The following is a 16,172-nucleotide window of genomic DNA, read 5'->3' as shown; positions in this document are numbered from 1 at the left end:
CGATGAAAAGGAGCAAAACAACTACAAAGGGATGAAAAGCAACCTCAAAGAGGCTAAAAATGACCACCAAGAGACGAAAACAACTACAAAAAATGAAAAATGACTACAGAGAGACAAAAGCACACAGAGATGCGTAATGACAACAAATAGATAAGAACGCCAACAACAAAAAGAGGCTAACCATAAAGCCTGTGCACCCTTCGGCTCATCTGTGCCCAGGGGCCCATTGTTTCGTAATTGGCTGTCGTTGTTTCCTAAGCAGCAATGGGGCTGAACAATTTATCAAAATTTTATCGTAATCGCAATATTGAATATGGTCTGCTGCAATCTTCATATTGCAGAGGCACACTAATTGATGTGAAATGTGTCTCCAAGTACAATTTTAAATGAAATATTGTTGTGCTGCAGAGGTGTCCTGGTCTACACATCAAATTCTACAGACTTGAGGAAACATGTTTATTTCACAAGATAGTCATCAAAGATAGTCTCTCTCTGTATGCATTTATAAGAAATCTTTCAGTCTGATTTACAGATTTTTTTGTAATGTCTTCTTGCTATGAAGTAACACACAAATTTAAACTCTGCACAGTGTATCTTTTTTAAAAATTCAATTGTGTCAATCAAAACACAGAATCATTCTTTAATATTGTGTAACTGGGATCACTTCCAAACAGTTTGGTTTTGAGTAAATTATTCTTTATTTTACCTCTTGAGGAAAGCCCTTGAAGCTGGCCCCCAGGTGGCTCCCTGGCCCCGAGTTTGACCCCCCTGTGCAGTGTCTGGTGGACGGGCGGTCAGCGGTGGATCCAACTGGAGTGTCTTTAAGACCCAGCGGAGCTCGGCAGGGAAACCCCGCGGCTTTAGTTGTTTCTACTCTCCAGAGTGTCAGCTAGTTATTTGTGGGGAGGCGCTGTAGCCATTTCGCCACATGAAAGCCCGATGAGCTGAACGACCAACATCCGAGTTGCTCGTGGAGAAGAGAAATCAGCTTTGAGGAGCTCCGCGCGCACACACGCGTACACGAACTCGCGCGCAAAGACGCACGGCGCGCAGACACGTACACTTCCTCCTCCTCCGGAAAAAAGAGAGAGAGAGGGACAGAGAGAGGGCACACGAAACGCAAACTTCCAACTCTCCCATGTGGAAAGCAGAGGTCTGAGGATAAGGTATATTTTTTTCCTCCTCGGGGCTCCGTTCCTCCCCCCCTCTCTCCCTCTCTTTCTCTCTCTTTAAGTGTTTTTGCCCGGATAGTTGTGTTTCTATGAGAGTCTTGCTCGGCGAGGAGAGAAGTTTGGTTGTTTGCCTGGTCGGCTGAGGAGGAGGAGGAGGAGAAGAGTCGGGTTAAAAGTGGGGGAAGATGGTCCGCAACGCCGCTTGGAGAAGAAGCTTACTATGCGTCCTGGCGCTCAGCCTCAGCTTTGCGTCCTCGCCGTGCAATGCTCGGATTTACACCAACCACTGGGCAGTCAGGATAGCCGGTGGACCCGATGTGGCCGAGTGGATAGCGGATAAATATGGCTATAGGAACATGGGACAGGTATGTCGCCTACTGCTTCATCAAAAGTTGCCTGATGTGTGTGTGTCTGTCGTTTCTTGTCTTTGACAACTCTTTAAAGTCGGTTGTGGTTGTTATTCCCTCACCATTAACGACACTAAGTCACCCGTTGATGGTCCAAAGTCCAAACCTGAGCCATGAACCTTTCCTCACTCCGTCCTTCTTCCTGTATCTCTCAGACAAGGGGAGAGAAGCTGCAGGGAACAAATAAAAAAGACCCAGAACAGGATGGCACAACAGGTGCCTCCTCACTGTGTTTCAGAGGATCATGTTCAGTTAGTTTGCGGGCTGCAGCCACAGGCAGCTCACTATCAACAGCCTCACAGCCACAGCAGTCTCATGTGCCTGGTCCTTTTGACACACTAGTGAGACAGCCAGTGCTGTTTGGTTTGTGGTCTTGGAATTGGCATCAAAAGGTCCACATTCAAACAGATTCTTTGCTTGGTCATTTTAAACACTTTATTTGTGACAGTTTGACTCAAAGACCTCTCCTGACTGCTCCTGTTTTACTTTGCACATAACTGACTTTTTAATTTAAAAACTTGACAAAAGACAGTGTTGCACTTTTTCTTCACAACTCTGCTCATAACTAGGCCCACAGCTGCCAGAAATCAGCACTGTTGAGCTCTGCTTACAGTAAGGATGAATTCTTTAGATGCTCCCGTGTGTTTTGTCAGTATATTACTCAGTGTTCTTCTGCCTCTGTGTCTCTTGTGGTGAAGCACCACTACAAGAGAGAATGTTAAAGTAAGCATGCCATAATTCATTAGAAAAGTCTGAGCCAATATTTTACAGCTTGCATTTTTTAAATATCTAAACATACACATGCCTCTACAGTGTAGGCTCCTACAGTTTTCAGTATATTTGACACTTAAAGCCAAATAGGGGCCAATGCTCAGCAAAGTCTAAAATAAAACTCAACCATAGCTGTAGAAAACACACAGAAAAGTGAAACACTTGTGTCTATCTCGCTTAACATTGTGTTATTTTATCAGTCAACAGCAGTCTGATCAGGTCCAGGAGGAGGGCTTTAATTGGTCTTTTAAAATGTGTTTTGACAGTGTTTAAAGAGAAATCCTGTGTGCTTTGTGGGCAACAGAAATAGGGCAAACATACATGGACCTCACACATACTTTAGAGTATCGTGACCGAAATACGTGGGCAGTTCAAGCCTGCACTTGCCAGCGTTCGACGTAAAGACAGCGTGGAACAGAGGGGGGCATTCTGACAGGTTGTTGTGGGGTAGCCTAGTCAACAGCTATTGAACCCCCCTCCTCCTTCCTCCTCGCCTTATCCAGCCCGCCCACCCACTATACTCCCCAGAGAGCAGGCCTTAATGGCCTCGTTTATCCCCTCTCTTTGACGGGAACTAATGTGTGGAGTCCCCCCTTTTCCATACCACCCCCCCATAGGAATTCCCCTGTGGAGTGCAGTGTCGCCCCAAACCCCCATCACTCGCCCTAATTTCCATCTCAATATGGAGCGTTCATTGGACTTTGACACCTCATAGACAAGAGTTTTACTTCACTTCCTGGTTTGGGGGTCAGCTGAAAGCCGCTCCCATGGGAGCGATAACAGCACACTCTGGTTTGCTAATGTGAACTTTGACATACCCATCATCAGCCCCCTCCCTCTTGTATCAGTGCAGCACTGATGTTTATGGAGAATGATTTGAAACTCATCAAATGACATGACTTATTGCAAATTTTTATCAGTTTGATGCTGCTGTAACGTGTTTTTCAGTTTTATAAAACCTGCTTGTACTCCTCATAAGCATTTGCCTGTTTGTGGTAATGATTTGGGGATATAGAGTTCCCCAGGGATGACGTTTTTCTTTGACCAACCCTGAAGCTAATGCTTCCCTGGTTCCCTTGTCAAAAAGCCTATGTGATATTCCATAGGGTTTTCGATCATTGTAGAAAATAAGCTCTGTGGCAAAGAAACGTTTATGATACCTAAGTGTTTTGTTCAGCATGATGATCTTCACAAATGAACACCACTTTTAGGTATTGTTAGGCTAATAGGAACTACACTATGGTTGTGTTGCCACCGCTCCAAAGCTGTAAAGTTGTGTGTGATGACGTTCTGTAGTGTCATAATGCCCCTTTTAGCAACCGCGGTTTTAAAGGACATAAAAGCCTTAAGGTTTGTGAGTGGGATATTTACTGACGTATTTTATATTGTAGAACAAAACATGAAAGTCTCTACAGCTTGTGTTAACCACAGACCTTAGTGCAGTTTTTAACAAAAAACTCATTCAAATAACCCAATGACTTTTAGACGAGGGAAGCGGAGGTGCTGAAATGCTAACTGATTTCTGGGTTTTACGACTCCTTACTGGGGTTCTCTGCGATGGCTAAATGAGGTTTAATGTTGTGAAGGAAAGCAAAGTATTTAAAGAGAGGAAAAAGGGGGATGGGTAGGGAAAACGTGACAGAGGGACAATATAGTCTTCTTGACAGGGGTGGAAAGAGGAGAACAGACAAAGATAAACACACACTGGGAGATGAAGGGAGGAGGGAACGAAAGAAGAAGGGACGATAGATGGACGGATGGATGAAAAGAGTTGGCATGGAGTGAGAGAGCACCTCGTTGGGGAATTCTGGGTAATCCTCTTAACCATGGAGCCCCCTTCCCAGACTAAGACAGTGGCCCAAATTGAGTCTAAATCAGCTGACAAGACCCTAGACGTGGATATCTGTTCAGACTGAAGAGATGGGAGAGGACTTGGAGCCGTTCAGAGGGAGGGTGATGATATGCAGCCAGACATGGACGGGAGGCTGTTGCATCAATAACAAGTTATGAGATATGAGATATTTAAACAGGTTACACCAATACATCACCTCCATCTTAAAGGCATCAGGCCAATGGGGTGTTGTTATTGGAGAGATTGCAGAGTCTCAAGAGTAACATTCATATCTCACAAATACCTCTCTCATACTGATCATTTTTAACTAAGTTAAAGGGATACTTTGCTTCGATTTTTCGACCAGCTTTTTATCAAAACAATGTGGGAAGTATATGTAAATAAACCGTGGTAAACTTCCCTCTATGTAACTAGTACCTAGATATCCCTCCACCCTCACGGCGAAACTCCTCCAAATGATGTAAATTACATAATTTGGAAGAGTTTCACTGGCTCTTAGGGCTTTTGCTCAAACTACAGGCTGTATTTTCTGCATTTTTGTATTGCATGCCACCCGTACCAAAAACGGCGCAGACAAAAAGTATACAGCTTATCAAGAGACACACCCGACCCTCTCTCTTTCTCTCAAACTTGCACCAAAATCCAGCGTTTGAATCTTTCTACTGCAGAGATGGCTCAGTTTTATGAGACAACTCTCTTAATATTGGTGAAATACTTCCTCAATCATCCAGGGTCAGTGATGACCAGTGGCTTTGGCTTTGGTGACCCACCTGAATCTTTTAGACCTGAGAAAACAGAATCCCAGTGACAGTTTGCCCCTAAATATCCACATTTGTATGCAAATGCAAGTAAAGTGAGATAAATATTGTATCACTATTATCCTTGATGTGACTTCAGCAATGTTGCTGGAATAAGACTTCAGCATCTGTAGCAAGAGTTTAGAAGACATACATTTTCTTATTCCCTTCACAGTTATGTAGACACAAGATTTTTTTTGTGCAATGGCAGAATCCTGAAGTATGTGTGCGCGCTCATCTTGTGTGATGCCTGCTTTTGTGTTGTTTTTTAATGTACACAGGGAGCACAAATCTGAACGTATTGAGGCAAAACTTGAACTTGTAGTTTGGCAGTCTGACCCAGCTGTGACACATTCAGAATAATTTCGCCTTTAAGCAATTCCCGGTAAGATTCTGCGTGAAGTGACAGGGAGGAGTTAATGCAGTGAAAAAGTCTGTGATGCAAGACATCATGAATCACTGAAGTGGAAGTTTTTGCGCTTCAGATTTGTTACCACATAATTTCCAGTAACCTACAGTTATGCTGAAACTGGGATTTACTATCACTGCATCAGAATGAAAGTTCAGTGACTTCTTAACTCCTGCATGTTCCTCTGATCACACGTTGCCATAACTATCACAGGAATAAGTCAAGCCAGTAGTTTCAAGGGACAGTTCACTCCAAAATTAAGAAAAAAAGCCATTTTTTTTTCCCTTTAGCTGTCATGCTGTTTATCAGTCTAGATGGTTTTAGTGTGAAGTTCAGACTTTTGGACATATCAGCTATAGGGATGTGCTAAAAGTGCAAAACAAAACAAATTAAAACAAAACAAATATCTGAAAAACTTATCGGCAGTTTCTTGTTGTGAGCAGTTTCATGTAGGAACTATTTTATGTCTACAGAACTAAACCCAACAACCATTATAACGGCATTAATAGGGCTACCCCCTAAAAGTTGAAGATTCGAATCATCTCATGGAGGCCCCTCAGTCAAGTGAAATTCTTCATCTTTTTTTGTCAGTGTGCAGTATACTTTTCAGGACTTTTAAGCGCCCAGATTTAGCTTCAGAGTGAGTGCTCCTCACTTTGACGCTGCTCTCCAGTACAGGTAGCTGCCTAGGTGAGTCTGAGTGAGACGGAGGCACCGGCCTGGAGGAAGAGACGCTTTGCCTGGTCAGTCTCCGAGTTACCGTTATCTGCAGTCTACTAAGAAGTGGTGAATTTACAGCTCACAGCAACTTAATTCAATGCGGCCTCTTGTTTTTGTTTGATATCTAGCTATGTTGCACCTTTTTGATCCATTGTTAGCATAGTTAGCACGCATTAGCCCAAAAGGGCTGCGTTGGCTTGTTTACTATATAACCTGAATGTTGCTGTCGCCCTAAACGTGCTGCCGAACTCCGTTCAGACTCTCAAACTCAATATGAAAAAAAAGCACAGAATAGTTAAATATTTGTATTGAACAAACTAGTCATTGATGTTTATCATGCTGTCAGAAGCATAAGCCTCTTACCATGAGTAGAAACACACATCCCTCTGCACAGTCATTCAGTTGTTGTGTGCGTAGTTCAGAGGAGTTCCTAGTAAAAACTGCTCACAACAAGGTCTGTGGATTATAGATCATGATGTCTGGAAAGATGAATTGCTGTTGAGGTTTTCACATGTGTTTTTTGGCGCTTTGAGCACCACCAGCCGAGTGCAGTTTCATTATTTTGGAGAGAAAGCAAACATCTCAACGTCCAATATCTCCAACATTCAGCAACTCACACCAAAACAATCTAAAATTGATAAATAGCACTACAGGTGAGAGGAAAATCTGTATTTTGTTTATTTTGTGGTGAACTGTCCCTTGAAAGGACTGCACATTGAATATGTAATATAACCTGAAGAGGTGTTGAAGCTATGATAAATTTTGTGAATTTCAAAATGTCACTGTAATTGAAATAAATGGGTGCTATTTGTAAACGACAGACTGTGTATGGCTTTAAAAAAGAGCAGTGCAGCAGAAGTTGAGCGCGGGGCTTTAGGGTCTTTTAATTCTGTGTGTAGAGCTTTTCCAGCAGCTTCCCATTTACAGACACTCCTAGAGGGAAGGGTGGCCTGCTAATGGCAGTGCAGATGTTGGGTAGATTAAATAGGCAGTGGAAGCACGATATGTTGAGACCTGTTTACACTATGAGAAGCATCCAAAGTGGTATCCGACTATTATGGAAGCACATTTTCATAGTATGTAGAATGCCTTTTAATCTGATTCTCCAAGTCATCTGATGTTTAGCTAATGTTTGGTGAAAGGTGATCCAGCAAGGCCCATTGGCGCTTTCTTGTTTCTCGTTTTATCAGTCTGGAAGTTGGAAAATGTGTGTGTATGTGCATGAGCGTTGAGCTGAAAGCTGATCTAATGGGTTCTGTGGCGGTGGAGCTCAGCCATGGATCAGTGACGCACCACAGGACCCTTGGCAGCCATGACAGTTTGATCATCTGAGGGATTGTGTGGTCTTTATCAATTATTAAAACTAATCACCGTCCAGCAGCTCGCCGTCTGCCTATCATTGTCTGTCTGCCGATCCGCTGTCGTCCTCATCTCTCTGTCAGTCAAAGTCTTTGTCTGTTTGTACATTTGTCTGACCTCCAATGTGTCTTTTTATGTCTCTCTGGTTTTGTTTGACTCCCCTGCTTTTTATGTCTCATATTTTAGTCCATGTCTGCTTGTCTTTTCCTCAAACAGATTTTAAGCCCTCAACAAAACTTGATGGATAATACAAAGAAATTAACTTGACCGCACAGAAATTGGTAACTTTACTGTTTAAAGAGAAGGAAGTTACTTTAAATTACTCACTCAAAAGAACTTTAAAGGCCTCAGCCACTCAGAACAGGAGTTAACCTTGTTCATCTACAGCTGTGATAAACTCAACTCAATTGCCAGAACAAATTTTTGTACTGTATCTTTCTGCAACATTTACACATTATTGTGGTTAACGTGTAATTAGGTTTCTTCACAAAAGCCACGTGGTTACGGTTAGTAAAAGGTACTACACAGTTTTGGCAATGTCATTCAAAAAAACCCAACTGCTTTTCATGCCACTATCTAGGCAGGAAATGCAACTCTGTCTCAGTAAAAGTGAGGAAAGTGAGGAGTTACTTAAAGACACCCATGTGTGATGCCTAAAAAGCTGTTTGTTGGATTTAAACAGAGGTCTGCTGCTTGGCGGGTGTCTCTCCTATCCACCATCTCCTCCACCTCTGGATGACAAAGTCAGCTCATATACTACATCACTTCGATATGATGCGCATGAAACATGGCATCGTAACATATTTGTGGTTCACAGAAATGTACGTCAACATTTTCTTCAGCTGACTGAGCTGGATAAACTCTAATGTCGTATTTATGATACAGTTATTTCTGAAATCTGTTTCATCTGTGGAATGCAAACATCTCTACTAGAATAAAAATGCCAGAGTAGTTACTCATCATCATTTGACATTGTTGCTTAAAAAAAGTTTTTATTGTACCAATACCAATGAGTTATGGTAAAATAGAAAGGGCTATGGGATGAATAAATGTATTTCCTAACTGTACTGTACTGTGTTTTACAGATTGGGGATCTCAAAGACCACTATCACTTCTTCCATAGCCGGACCATCAAAAGGTCGACTCTGTCCAGCCGTGGTCGCCATAGTTTTATTTCCATGGAGCCCAAGGTAAGCCTGTTGTACTGTTTTATGAATCAGAATAGTTAAGAGAGTGTGTGCTGCTTGTGCGTTTTAATGGATTCGGAGATAGTTTGACAATATAATCATAACTCAGGCTCCACATGCTAGCTTTTCCTAAAGGTTACTCAATTGTTATGAGATGACTCATCATGTGACCCATATATCTCCATCTTCTGATGAGTACCATGATATGCACGTTGAAAGCCCATGAAAAAATGAGGAAGCAGACCTTGTTTAAAACTATTTCCAGAGTATAAAATGAACTCCTACAGGGGATAGTTTGAAGACATCTTGCCAAATAGCCCATGTTTTTGGCAGACTTTTAGACATGTATGTCCAAAACAAATACTTTGTTTGGACCATTTTCTGATTTCTTGGGGTGTGTGTTAATTTGTTTAATAGTGTATACTTCTCTTATGAAATATGCCATTTAACTATATTCATAATCTCTACTTTGCAAGTGAATTTATAACATTACCGTCAGATCCCTGCTGTAATCTTATAAACTTTCTCATCCCTGTTGTTGCAGACAAGACCTGCACACAAATGGGTTATTGCACAGACAAAGTGCTTATAAAGAAACTTTTGCACTGCAGGAACATCCCAGTTTTCCCCACATTTCACGCCGTACTGATCATAGTCTTGACAAATGAATTATGATACATGCGAGCTATTCTGCTACTTTTCTATTCCTCAGACCCGGGTTTGATGGACAGGGTCAGAGGTGTGAGATATTCTACATTATATGAATGAAAACATCCTTGAAATAAAACATAAAAATGCAACAGCTGCTAAATGCTGCTTCAGTGCACCACACATTTTCAAAATTTTGCATAAATCAAGCAACATACAGCTGAATTTGCCTTTCTTTGGCTATGCCTTCTTCCAAAGGAAAACTCATCATCACTGGCCAATGGGTGTAACTGAAAATTGAATTTCATGAAATTTATCAAGATTTCAACACATTAGTTTTGTCATGGCATCATCATGTTTCTGTTAAATATGTACAGAAACTACATGTCCTTTTAACAGGGTGGTGTCCTATAAAGAGGAACTAGCTGGTTAATTGGATCTATTTGATCCAAATTCAGGGAAATCCTAGATTTTCCATTCCAAGTATGTGGCTCTTAGGCTTTCTGTTAACATGTGTTTCTGTACAAGGCTTTTCTGTCACTGTTAGCAGCTGATTTCCTGAAACTAAAGGCCCTGACACACCAAGCCGACGGCCCGCCATCAGTCAATGTCGGGAGGTTGGTGACCGTTACACCAGTCCCTCTGATTTGTCCCAAATAGTTGGCCCTCATCAGGTTTTATTTGGCTGATTTAGCATGTTGAATTGACGTTGGAGCCAGTGGAGCCCTGATTGCAAGAGAAATCAATCTGACAATCTGGCAGTTGAGCTCAGCGTATGAGCTGAACTGCCAATCAGATTGAATGAGGAATGAGGAAGCAAACAAATGACTAAAATCAAATGTGTGTAAGATCAAGACAAACTGGTTGTGTATATATATATATATATATATATATATATATATATATATATATATATATATATATATATATATATATATATATATATATGAGGTTGTCAGTTGGCTGTTGTCTTTTCAGTGTGTTCAACTGCAACTTTTTGGCCGAGACACAGGTGACGTAAGGCGACGTAACAGTCAGTCTTTACTGCCACTAGTTCTTTGATGTCAGTTTGTTGCGTTTGCGACTGAATCTGCTACATGGTAGGTTTACTTGATCATAACCTGAGGTAGCAGGCTGTTTCAGACCTCAACTCTGGACCAAGGAGCAGAAGTGGTGCCATGATCAGAGCGAAACTTTGTCCCTGTGGTGTTATAATATTATACAATGGCCCAGTTAGAATATTTGGGAAAAAATCATTTATTTTATATGCTTTGATTTGCTTTTTACTTCACCAAGGTTAGTATTGCCTCATTATATATTAAATATTGGCTTGCAAAGCATCAGCAGCAAAGTGAGCAAGAGGGCAGGGCATCACCACTAATTTCCCAAATCAATTCAGTTCTGATTTAGAAGGTCCTAATGCGATTTAATCTCTGATTCAAATTGATTTAATATCATTTCAATTTTCAGTTACAATCTAAATTTTGCTAGGATACTAAAGAGATTCCCAGAGAACTAATGCTGTGAATTGTAAGGTGAACCCTCCAACCTGGTGCAGTATAAAGAATACTATTGTTTTTATGAAAAATTTTCCTCAAAACAGTTACATTAATGTACCTTTTATTTAACAAGAGCACACCACAGAAGTAAACATAAGAGGTTTGTTTCACATCAAATGTTTTGCAGATTGTGTATCTTGGTTATGTCCCGTTAAATGCTTTTGAGTTTTGTGGTATTTCCACAATAGTTATCCTCGGTTTTGCACGTCTTGCATATGGCTTTGCTTTTGTCCAGCTCTTCTCTGTCTTCATAGTTTTTAAATCCAAAATGCAGCCAGACATCTGCCTTTAGGCTTGGCGGTGCCTTCAATGGAGCAGCTCTCGGCACGTTTTGATACAACTGACGTCTGTTAGTTTCTCACTTGGCCAGTGCTCAGTACGTAAGGAACCAAAGGTGAATCTAACGGGATAAAGGTCATGCATAGGGAAACGGCACATATTAAGAGATTGACTTTGGGATGTTATGAATCATTATCAGATCATTCAAATGAAGATGGATTTAAAACAGAGAATCCATTTTTTTAAAAAAACCCAGCTTTACTGAACCATATGGCTTTCCTGTGTGTGTGATTTTAATGAACCTGCACTTCAGACAAGAGTTTGACCTGAGGTAAACCCTTCTTGTCCTGTCAGTGCTCCTCTCATCACTGCACCAGGTCATCAAACCCTGGCTGCATTATTAATGAAGCCTGAACCTCACACCACTCTGAACTTCATCAAAATACACAGGATGAGTTTAATAGGACCACATGGCAAAGGCATTTTCCTTTTCTGATGTCTTGTTAAGATTTACATGCGTTGAGTGCTAAAGCAGATAGCTTCAAGGACAAGATCATTCTCGACATATGGAAATCTCCTTCTTTTAGAGCGTGTTTTATCGTATTTGTATCTGACAGAAACTTTACGTGTTGATGTCTGCTCTTTTGACGAAGTCACTTTATGAAGCAGGCTGGGACTTGATCCTTGAAAAACAAGATGAAACTCCCCAGTACCATTACAGTGAAACTTAAAATATCCCATTCATGTCAGTTTTGAAAAATATTGACTTTTTTTGAGGATTCAGGGAGTTTATCTGGCAGCAATGGCTTTGCGTGTGTGTTTGTTTTTTTGAAGTGGATTCAAGGGCAGGCAAGTTTGTTTGTATCGGTGCATGTACATGAATGCATGCTGACTGCTGAGGAATAATAATGATGTGATTACAAAAAGAAAGGATGAAATGGGAAGAAGAGAACAGAAGTAGTAAGCGAAACAGAAAGACGAGATAAGACGGTGTTGTCACCTTCTGTTATCCACTTATCTTGTTGTCCTCTGTCTCCTTGTTTCTTTTCTTTCCTTTCTCTACTTTTTTCGGTCCACTCAGCTTGTTTTGTCCACCTGCCGTCCCTACCTGTCATCTCTTTTCTTTCCTCTCCCTCTCCTTCCTCCTTTTATCACTGTTGCTTTCAGCGTACTCATCTCCCTCCCTCCGTCTTTGATTCTCTTGCTCTCTCGGGCCTGACACTGTGCCATGGTGGAGGAAGGTTTGTGTCCTGATGCCAGCTGGCTGAGACACTGAGATTTTAGAGGACTAGATCAGAGAGGAGAGGTTAAAGGAGAGAAAAAGAAGCTATTACAACAGAAGGAGAATGAAGAAGAGCTGAAGAGAGAAGGGAAGAGAGGAGAAGATGGATTAGAGAAAGCAAATAAAAGAAAAGCGGAGTGGAGAGGAATGGAGCTGTCAGTGTTTTCCCCGACTCGCTATGCTTTCAGCGTAATCTGCGACCTGTCTGTGGGTTTGGGATCAACATGATGGCTAGTTTGGCACCAGCACAGTCTGGCATACTGCTAATGATGTTTTGCAATCAGGTTTTGTAATAATGACAGCGTGTGTGTTTGTGTGTGTGAGTGAGTGAGTCAGATGGGTGTAGTGGTGCCATGAAAGGCGCACCCTGCCATCCACAGTACTCACTGGCACGCATGTTACCATGGTGATGCAGCACAGCACAGATTACCGCTTTATGGCATCCGCCTAACTGCAGTGTCACTTGCCTCTCAGGTCAAAGAGCACGAATTTTTCCAGGCCGCTGAATGACTCTGCCAAGGCCATCGGCCTGGAGGAAGTGTGTTTTCATTTGATAGCTGCACGTTTGTTTTCCTCTGAGTTTGTTGAAGATTAAACACAAGATTTATAGCCTGTTGGGGGATTATTTATTATAGATGTTTATCAGTATTTCTTGCAGGCAGTGGAAGCCTAACTAACTTCACTATGCCAAAATCATTAAACGAAGTGCTAAAGGTTCTGTACGCAATATTCAGAGCATTTATACAGGCGCAAACCACTATTTGAGCTGTAAAGATTTACTGGAGTGATGACGTCCTGAGCAGAGTCTGAAGCCATGCTACCTCTTTTTGTGTTAAAATCCGAACTTCTCTCTGGTTTGTTGGGGTAAACAGGTCTTGGTGCGGGTGCAGTGTCTGAAATTTGCACCTGCCAAGTGCCAAATGCAGGTAGATTTTCGTTTGGCGAGTAAATCTTGGAAGGCCATCTGCCACACTGGCGGGTGAAAGTTGTTCCAAAATAGTCATGTTCTTCTCTATGCTAAGAGCCACTGCTGTGTTTTGGTGTCATTTAGGAGCTCACTGCTCTGCTGCTCCTCTGCTGTCTGTGTACCAGACTCACACACAATTGCACCGGTGTGGCAAAACCTGACTGTCTTGAGCGCTCCTTGCTTTGCGACGTTGTTTACTGTACAAGACATCAGCTGATCCGCTCAACTATCACTTGCCTGGTCTGCTGATAGCTAGCGTTGTGCCCACACTCAAGGAATGAAGGTTATAAAATGATAATGCGAAAGCCCTGTGGTGTGAACCAAGATGGCAAACTCTCTTTTTGCCTCTTTCATTGTCAAGCTGCAGTGCATGAGCTCCACTTGTTCTGTTCCTACTGTTCACAGTAAAAGCCCTAGACAGATACACTGCATCACAACTTATCAGAGGGAACTTATTCACACGCTGAGGCTGTGGTGATGAGCTGTTCAATATATTTAAATAATTTTGCTTCAAATTTTGCTCTGGCCTTCTCTCTAAGTTTGAAAATAATGTAGTACATTATTATCTCAATTAAATATTCTGAAATAAATATATATATGTAAAATAAAAGAGGCAATTTATCATTTAGGCTGGTAAAAAAATAAATTGATATTGGTAAGGCTGCCCATCCTTCAGTATCCCGTTGGTTAACACTGTCCTTTTTTTACACCAATATCACGCTAAACGGCCACATTTTTGCAGAAAACCAAACAATGGCGGCATCTTGTTGCTCCAGTGTGTGATTTTAGATAGCATGCCAGCATCCCATTCCCTTCCCATTCTGCGTGTGTCCCTTAAAACAGAATGGCAAGGCAGCATTACAGACTGATATCCCATTGAGCAATATATGTCTACATTTACATATTGGCTAGATATAGGCAGTTTTTAGACCATATTTGAAAATAATCATTAAATATAAATACATACAAAAAACTGTAAATAATTAGCAAAAGTACTGCATATCCCGCGTTTACATTATAAGTGTTTATTTTTATCATATGCACAAATTCTGTTTACCCTGTTTATCTAGGCTAAGACTAGACATTTACTAACGATTCACTGCTCAAACACGAATAACCATATCTAAACGTCTAAAGAAAAATAAATCTAAACATTTAAAGACAAATAGATGTATAACAGAAATATATTAAACACCTTTTCAACGTTAAATTGCTCAGTGGGATTCTAGCCTTGAACAGGCAGTGTAAAAGGGGCTGCTGTTAACTCTGTCAGCACTGTTGCCATTGTTGAGTACTGGTTATGGAGTTAGCACAGTGAGCTGCCAGCTGCAGGCTCAGCTACCTTCATGTTGACAACCGTGTCCAGACGACTCAAATGCTCCAAATTTTACATAGAGCCCCTTTAAAAAATAAAAAACAGACTTCACTCTCCATCAAAACAAAATTATAGAACAAATGTTAACACTCTTTAGATATTTTCTAATTTGTCACTGTAATGGAACTGAAAAAGAAAGTCGCATCTTACATGAACATTTGAAGTTTGTGTTCAGTTTTGTTCATCACAACTCCTGTAAACCAACCTGAGAAAGACAGAGTGATGAAGTCTGCTGTGGCGCCAATTAAAACTGCATCTTCAAACCTGTGAGTGTTCTCTTTGTGTCTTGAGCAGCACTCAGCTTGCACCTTGCACAGCTCTGCTGACGTACACCCGTGACTCATTCATACTGGGAGTTACATGAGAATTTGGATAGCCACAGACTTCTTTCTTGTAGCTCTGCACTGTTGTTAGTTTTTGGTGGGAAATGTGTTCCATTGTACTCAGTCCGCTTTGTTTGAAATCTATTTCCAGCTATATCAAGTTTACTGTAAACAACAATTAGACTACTTCAGTGGTTGTTCCTCCTTTGATAATGACTATTTGAAGTTTTTGCAGAGACTAGAAGAGAGAAACTGAACGCCTCTGCCACTGTCTGTCCACGGCGTTCTGTTGCAGGAGCATGGTGTTTCCAGACGGTTTCACTTAGCAAGACTCTTGTTTACTCAGAGTCATTTATCCAGACATGTGCAGGAAAACTGAGAGCCAGGTGTGGTCCACAGCTGAATCCTCGCCGGAATACAGTGAAATACAAAATGGCTGTGACGATGAAATGAAATTTCAGTGTTTTGTGATATTTATGAGTTGCAGCTTCTAGAAGTCGTGCCACATGTGGAAAATATTTCACCACATAGTAAATGTGCTCGAATTAGCTCAAATCCAATTATTAAACAGTTAAAATAAGTCTTCTCAATATTTGTACGCTATGGCTTGTAGATTTTTTTAATCATCTAACTGCCTTTAGAGATCACTGTATTCATGAACATGTGTGGAAGACAAGGACAGTCGCAGCATAAAGGAGACAACACAGACGGAGCTTGTGTACCTGTCAGGACCTTAGGGGTAATTTGCATCCGCACAGTTACTTTGAGACTCCAAACAGTCCCAGGTACAGATTTCCATAAAGCCAGGATGCTTGTGGGACATTCTGCCATAGACTCCCCAATCTGTTTTCGCCTTGGATTTATTTAACAGATGAACCATTAAGGAGTCGACGCCCTGAGAGGAGCACCTACAGCTGGCCAGAGCAGCACCACGGGGCTCAAACCGTCTGTGAAAAGTTGTGCGACTGTGTGCTGTGTTTGGGCTGAGGCTCTGAATTGCTTAAGAGAGCAGAAGAACTGGCTTCTCGTGTCAGTCCAAAGGCTGTTATGGGTGTTGTGCTACAC

General features: G+C 41.5%; 1 protein-coding gene across 2 annotated transcripts in view; it reads left to right on the top strand.

Moving 5' to 3' along the window:
* Nucleotides 1-885: 885 nt before the first annotated feature.
* pcsk5b (proprotein convertase subtilisin/kexin type 5b) overlaps nt 886-16,172 on the top strand; it is a 141,028-nt gene continuing 125,741 nt past the window's right edge. Inside the window, exons 1-2 of one of the 2 annotated variants that reach the window (XM_088076712.1) lie at nt 886-1,537; nt 8,573-8,677. In XM_088076712.1, the coding sequence (XP_087932838.1) occupies nt 1,358-1,537; nt 8,573-8,677 (285 nt within the window). In that variant the 5' untranslated portion in view covers nt 886-1,357. The remainder of the gene's footprint in view (nt 1,538-8,572; nt 8,678-16,172) is intronic. The other variant, XM_088076713.1, reaches the window with a different exon arrangement.

The sequence above is a fragment of the Plectropomus leopardus genome, chromosome 4, assembly GCF_026936395.1.
Source record: "Plectropomus leopardus strain MGB_pleo_1.0 chromosome 4, ASM2693639v1, whole genome shotgun sequence".
Classification (NCBI taxonomy): Eukaryota; Metazoa; Chordata; class Actinopteri; order Perciformes; family Serranidae; genus Plectropomus; species Plectropomus leopardus.
Note: the sequence above shows the minus strand (reverse complement) of the source record. Positions and strands in the feature narration are given on the sequence as shown.